The following is a 6000-nucleotide window of genomic DNA, read 5'->3' as shown; positions in this document are numbered from 1 at the left end:
ATTTTAGTTTTGGCAACAAAAAAAAAGTAAAACCAGTGTATTTGATTCACTTTCGGATTCAAGCAAAAAGCCAAGAGGACGGGTTCGGTTTCCATTGTCTCGCCATTTAGTTACTTGGACGCACAAGAAAGAATCAGCTCCAGTTGATGATGGCATGTATGTACTTCACCTTCTTATTTATGAAGAGACCCTTGTAAGCATGTGATCGATGATAGAAAACGCTTTATTGTTCATTGTGTGGATTTTGAATATTTGAATGACAGTACCGGTTGTATTGGCCTGTATGTTGCGCACTATATTTTCAAGAAAAACATTGTAGCAGCTACGTGATTGCATCCTACCGCATCGGTTGAATCTCTTTCAATGTTTGCGAAACAGCGAGCAATTTTCCCGATGGTCTTAAAATTTAAGTACAAATTTTAAAGATATTTTTCCTCCATAACCATAGGTTTCGGCAGCCTCTTCAAATAGCCGATTTTCAATATGCGATTTTCATACTTATGCGTTTCCTAGCACCAACAAGATATTGGTCAGAGTGTAAATTATATCCCCGATAAGTTCATGCATTCAGTATGCAATAAATCCCATTTGGCTGCAAGTTTTAACTGTCTCGAGGAAAGTAAAAATCGGGAAACCGACCAGACTATCATAGGTAGTAAAGAAGTGGAAATAGTTAAAAGTTGCACAAAATGCAATTGCTAAACTTAAATTCAATAGTAACTACAGCAACCAAGCATTGTGATCAAAATGCCAGACTCTTTTACTTATCTGAAATACAGATCACTTGACAAAATAGCTTTTTCTGCAGCCATATTTATAATTTAAAAGAAAACATCATAAGATAACTTTGAGGTAGGTATACGAGAAACTGAAAATGCCAGCATTCTTTTGTATTTTTATTCCTATCACCTAGCAAATAATTTCATTTAAAATTTGTCAAAATTTTTGTTGAACTAAATTCATTTTTTTTCTTCATATTTAAAAATAAAATTTGTACAATTTCAAAAGTACTTAACTTATAGCCAATTTATCAAACTCAATTGTCGTCACCATTTCTCCTTTTTCATATTTCGGAGCCTCTTTAACTGTCCAAAATTCAGAACTCTCTTCTGGCAAGATGCTTCTTGGAAACACATGTACTGACAAATCATTGAAGATATTATGAACCTCATAACAATCATCCAAAGAATATTCTTTAACAAATGGTTTAACATCAAGAATATACCCAGAATCTTTTCTTAGTACAGAATCTGGGAAACTACTTGTTAAACTCTCGAAGCTATTGTTAATGAGAACAACTTGACTCAATTTATCTGGCAACCAATTCTTCCAAAGAAGATTGTTTGTTAACGAGTTTGGACAATGTGGCAAATAAAACAATGTACAAACATCGGAGGCAAACTTAGCTTCACAATTCTCCTTCATTAGAGAACATTCCAATGTCTTGAGAACTTCTTTCTCTGATTCTCGAAAAACTGGATCAAAAAAGAGTGCATCTTTGATTTGCAAATTCTTTTGTAATTCCAAAATGAACCCAAATTGATGAAGAGCTTGAATACTTCTTGTAAATGGACCAATTCCAAAGCAAACGAGCTTTGTGATTTTTGTGTTTCCAAATTCTTGAAGACTTTCGTTGAGAGTTGTCAGGCTGGTTTGGAAGTAGTCGCTAGATTCCATTTTTTCACGAACGCGTTGTAGTCGCCTAAATTTGAATGGAATAAATTTTATATTTCCGATTGTTTTAAGTGGAAAATAATAAATACGTGAGAAACTTTGGAACATCAACTTCGGGTAAAACATTCTCAGAAGATGTTCGGTAGACGGGTTGCTTTTTATTTAAACTTTTTCGTGCGAGCCATTTTTTTCGAGTAACAACACAAAATTCTTGATCTGTCATTTTTATTTTTGGTTTTTTGTTTTTGACTTTTTTGTTCGTACATATCGAACTTGTCAAATGTGGCACTTTTGTTCTTTTTCTTTCATCCTAGAGATGTGTATTAAAATCGATAACTTGTGGGATATCGATAACAGTAGTTTTATTAGAGGTGGTAGTAGATCTATTACTACAATTAACACATGCTCTTCTACACGAGGAAATGGGAATCACAACAAAAACATTACTGTTAAAAAAGAGCCAAGTTCACCTATGTTGAAATTATGCTGGCACAAAAAGTATTGAGATGTAAAAGTGTACCAAGTTCTAAAGTTTGGGTTCAAATTCGTATCAATAAAATTTTGATTGTTCTCTTGACCATTTGTCTTTTAAAGCCTGGTACGCTGCTCGCGCTAAATTTTAGCTCCCATACAAATTATTTTTTTATCTGAGCTAAAATGGATCCCATACAAATTATCGATAACTTGTATGGGAATTTTATCTCGGCTAAAATTTAGCGCGAGCAGCATACCAGGCTTAATTACCGATTTTTAAAGTTATTTCAAAAATTGCCAAGTAAACAATCAAAATTTTATTCATACGAATTTGAACCCAAACTTAAGAACTTGGTACACTTTTACATCTCAATACTTTTTGTACCAGCATAATTTCAACATAGGTGAAAATGGCTCTTTTTTTAACAGTAATGTTTTTGTTGTGATTTCACTTCTATTTGCAAGGTATAGCCTGGTACGCTGCTCGAGCTAAATTTTAGCTGAGATAAAATTCCCATACAAGTTATCGATAACTTGTATGGGATCCATTTTATCTCGGCTAAAAATTTTCGATAATTTGTATGGGAGCTAAAATTTAGCGCGAGCTGCGTACCAGGCTTATGGCTGTAGAATTGAAAATCTCTATATTTGATGAAAATTCAGTGAAAATGGGCGGTTGCCACGCCCCCTGGCTGAAATTCTCAAACTTTAAATTTTTTCCTTTGTATAAACTACCAGCTCTACCATTCTACCAAATTTCAGGATTCTACGATAATCAGAAGTGCTCTATAATATTTGATTAAAATTCAGCTGAAATGGGCGGATGCCACGCCCCCTGAATTGAAAATCTCAAATTTTCAATTTTTCCCTTTGTATACACCACAAGTCCTATCACTGTGTAAAATTTCAAGCTTCTACGTTAAAGCCTGGTACGCTGCTCGCGCTAAATTTTAGCTGAGATAAAATTCCCATACAAGTTATCGATAACTTGTATGGGATCCATTTTATCTCGGCTAAAAATTTTCGATAATTTGTATGGGAGCTAAAATTTAGCGCGAGCAGCGTACCAGGCTTAACGGGAAGTTCTCCATAATTTTGATGATCTGTCAGTGAGTCAGTGAATCAGTGAGTCAGTGAGTCAGTTACGGTTTTTGCGATTTTTGAAGCCCTATATCTCAGAAACTACTCACCGTAGGAAGCTGAAATTTTGTGAGGTGTTTGGTTTTGACCAGCTCAAAAAATGAAGCGAGTTTGAAATTTCTAGCATATTTGGTGTGGAAGTTAGAGGGGGGTCGAAAATGGCCTGCGTTGTTTCCTGTAAATAAGGGTGTAGTGCCAAAGTTGCTAGAGAACTTGGCTGGGCACTACCGTGCCCCTTGCTTTGTACTTGTTGTACTAAATTTCTGTTCATATGAATAATTTCAGAATATTGAGGAAAACAAGCAGTTGTTGTAATGCCAACTTATAGCCTCTTCACACCAAACCCAAAAACGTGGTGTATGGCAAAAAGTTTTCAAAAACCTGAAAAGCGTTCACACCACAAATTTACAGGTTTTTGTTTGACGTTTAAAATGTTTTGACATCCAAAAGTCAAGTTTTCGATGGGATTTAATTTTTGTTGTTTAAATCAGCTTGAGCTCACAAAATTGATCAAATAAAATGAACTCTGACAATTTAAGCCTGGTACGCTGCTCGCGCTAAATTTTAGCTCCCATACAAATTATCGAAAATTTTTATCTGAGCTAAAATGGATCCCATACAAGTTATCGATAACTTGTATGGGAATTTAAATATAATTTTATTTATTTGGTCGTTCAATTGTGTAGTTTCATTTTAATTTCTTCCGGAGAATAATATATTGGCCGCCCCTCAAATTCTTCAGACATTTTGATGTTAATTTGACCGTTTTTTCGGCTGCCTTTGAGCTGTGGCTCCTTTTCAGCCCAAAGTTCCAACAGGAACTCTTCATCTTCAGTCCCCCACATTTTTTTTTTGTTTTTTATTTTTGTTTCTGCTCTGTCATTTTCTATAATTATTGAAAGAAATAAACAAAGAAATTTGATTTATATTCACAAAAAAAAAAAAAAACAACAAACCGCATTTGTAAAGCAACTAGCTATCTTTGCCTGTCAGTTTTTTTTTTTTTTTTTGTCTGCTGTCAGTTCTTTTTTTTTGTCTGCTGAATTATTGCTGAATTCCTCAAAAGGTTTGTTTGGTTATTTCGTTTGAAGTTGAATGTTTTCATTTTCAGGTTTTTGGCGAGTTTAATCAAAAACTTGTGGTTTATGAAAAATGTATGGAAAAACTTGTGTTTTTGATATAAGTTTTTAAGGTTTTTCGCAGAAACCACGCTTTTGGCTTGGTGTGAAAAGGCTATTACACCTTCCAGTCGATTTATGTCACGCGGCGAGAGTAAAGCTTGGTACGTAGATCTAGATAAATTTTAGCGCTCATACACGTTTTGGACGCGTCTTGGACGCATTTTGGTCGCATTTTGGACGCGTTTTGGACGCGTTTTGGACACGTTTTGGACTCGTTTTGGGTGCGTCTTGGTCGCGTTTTGGACGCGTTTTGGACACGTCTTGAGCGAGTCTTGGACGCATTATTTTGGTCCCGTTTTGGACGCGTGTTGCACATTCTTTGGACTCGTACGCTTTTCGGACGCGTCTTGATAGTGTTTTGGACGCGCTTTGGACGCGTCTTGGATGCTTTTGGACGCATCTTGGACGCGTTTTGGCAGCATCTTGTTCGTATTTTGGACGCGTATTGAACACGTCTTGGTGGCGTCTGTGACGCGTTTTAAACGTGTCTTGGTCGCGATTTCATGGCGGCCGGAGGCGTGCGGATGCGTAATTTAACTCCGAGTAAGCTTTATTGCTACATAAGTTCAATCTGAACTTAATTGCAATCGGGAGGGTTTGTTTTTGTATTACGCTATACTTTCCTCATAAAAATGCAAAACTCAAAAAATTTGTTTTGCAGAAACAGATGAAATGCTAAAACCTCGATTTTGAACACCGATTTGTTTTCTTCAAAATCGGTACGGGTTACTTAAAAATCTGCAAACATATTTTTAGAATTCTGAATTTTTGCGTTTTTTGAAAGCAACATTTTGAGCTTACTTGCATTTACAAAATCTTGAACATTTCAAAATTCAAAGTGCTGAGCTATACTGAATTGGTGTTTACGCCAAAAAAAACTACAGAAAAAAAAATAAATAGGTAACACTACTTTTCCACTTTCCGAACGAACCGGAAATGAATTTTTACAATTCAAAATTGAAATAGAAAATTACCCATAGGATCTAACAAAATTGATTTTTTTAAACCTTACAAGTATAGCCAAGAATCCAAATATATAATTTACAATTATAACCAAGAATCCAAATATATATCTAGATTAAAGTGGAAGTTTAAATTTCTTTTGATCAATAAATATAATAAAATTGCATTGTACGTGTACGAGTCAAACCTACAATGTAGGTCCTACAAAGATCAACGATTTGAATTGTTTTCAGATTAGATATGCTTTCTCACTAAAAAAAAACTATTTATTTACATTATTCACCGATAAGACCAATAAAAAAACTCCCAATGACCGTTAAAAACTATACAGTTATAAAAACTAGCGATCCCACAAAATAAATACTTTCCCTAAAATAAAAGTTTTTAATGATTTCAATTTTATCAGTAAAATGATAAGTTTGTCTTTTCTTTCGACTAGGAACAGATAATTGACCCAAAAATATACTTAAAAACAATCAATTCCCATATTGACTAGGCATACATTCCCATCCCTTCATAAAAAAAACATACGGGTAGATATAGATAGATCAATAAAAAAAAATACTCT

General features: G+C 34.6%; 1 protein-coding gene across 1 annotated transcript; it reads right to left on the bottom strand.

Annotated features, from left to right (window-relative positions):
• Window positions 1-983: 983 nt before the first annotated feature.
• LOC129913595 (SRR1-like protein) lies at window positions 984-5276 on the bottom strand. The gene is made up of 3 exons (XM_055992355.1): window positions 5271-5276; window positions 1764-1984; window positions 984-1702 (listed from the first exon to the last, which is right to left on the bottom strand). Exons 1-3 carry the CDS (start codon window positions 5274-5276, stop codon window positions 1012-1014), a joined length of 918 nt encoding a protein of 305 aa, XP_055848330.1. The 3' UTR covers window positions 984-1011.
• Between the last annotated feature and the right edge of the window lie 724 nt (window positions 5277-6000).

This window comes from Episyrphus balteatus, chromosome 3 (genome assembly GCF_945859705.1).
Source record: "Episyrphus balteatus chromosome 3, idEpiBalt1.1, whole genome shotgun sequence".
In the NCBI taxonomy this organism is placed as follows: domain Eukaryota; kingdom Metazoa; phylum Arthropoda; class Insecta; order Diptera; family Syrphidae; genus Episyrphus; species Episyrphus balteatus.
This window is presented reverse-complemented; position numbering and strand designations above follow the sequence as displayed.

Excerpts from the sequence above, each read along its gene's own strand:
- LOC129913595 (XM_055992355.1), bottom strand. Across the intron at positions 1,703-1,763 it reads GATGTTCCAAAGTTTCTCAC|GCGACTACAACGCGTTCGTG; the intron begins GTATTTATTATT and ends ATTCAAATTTAG.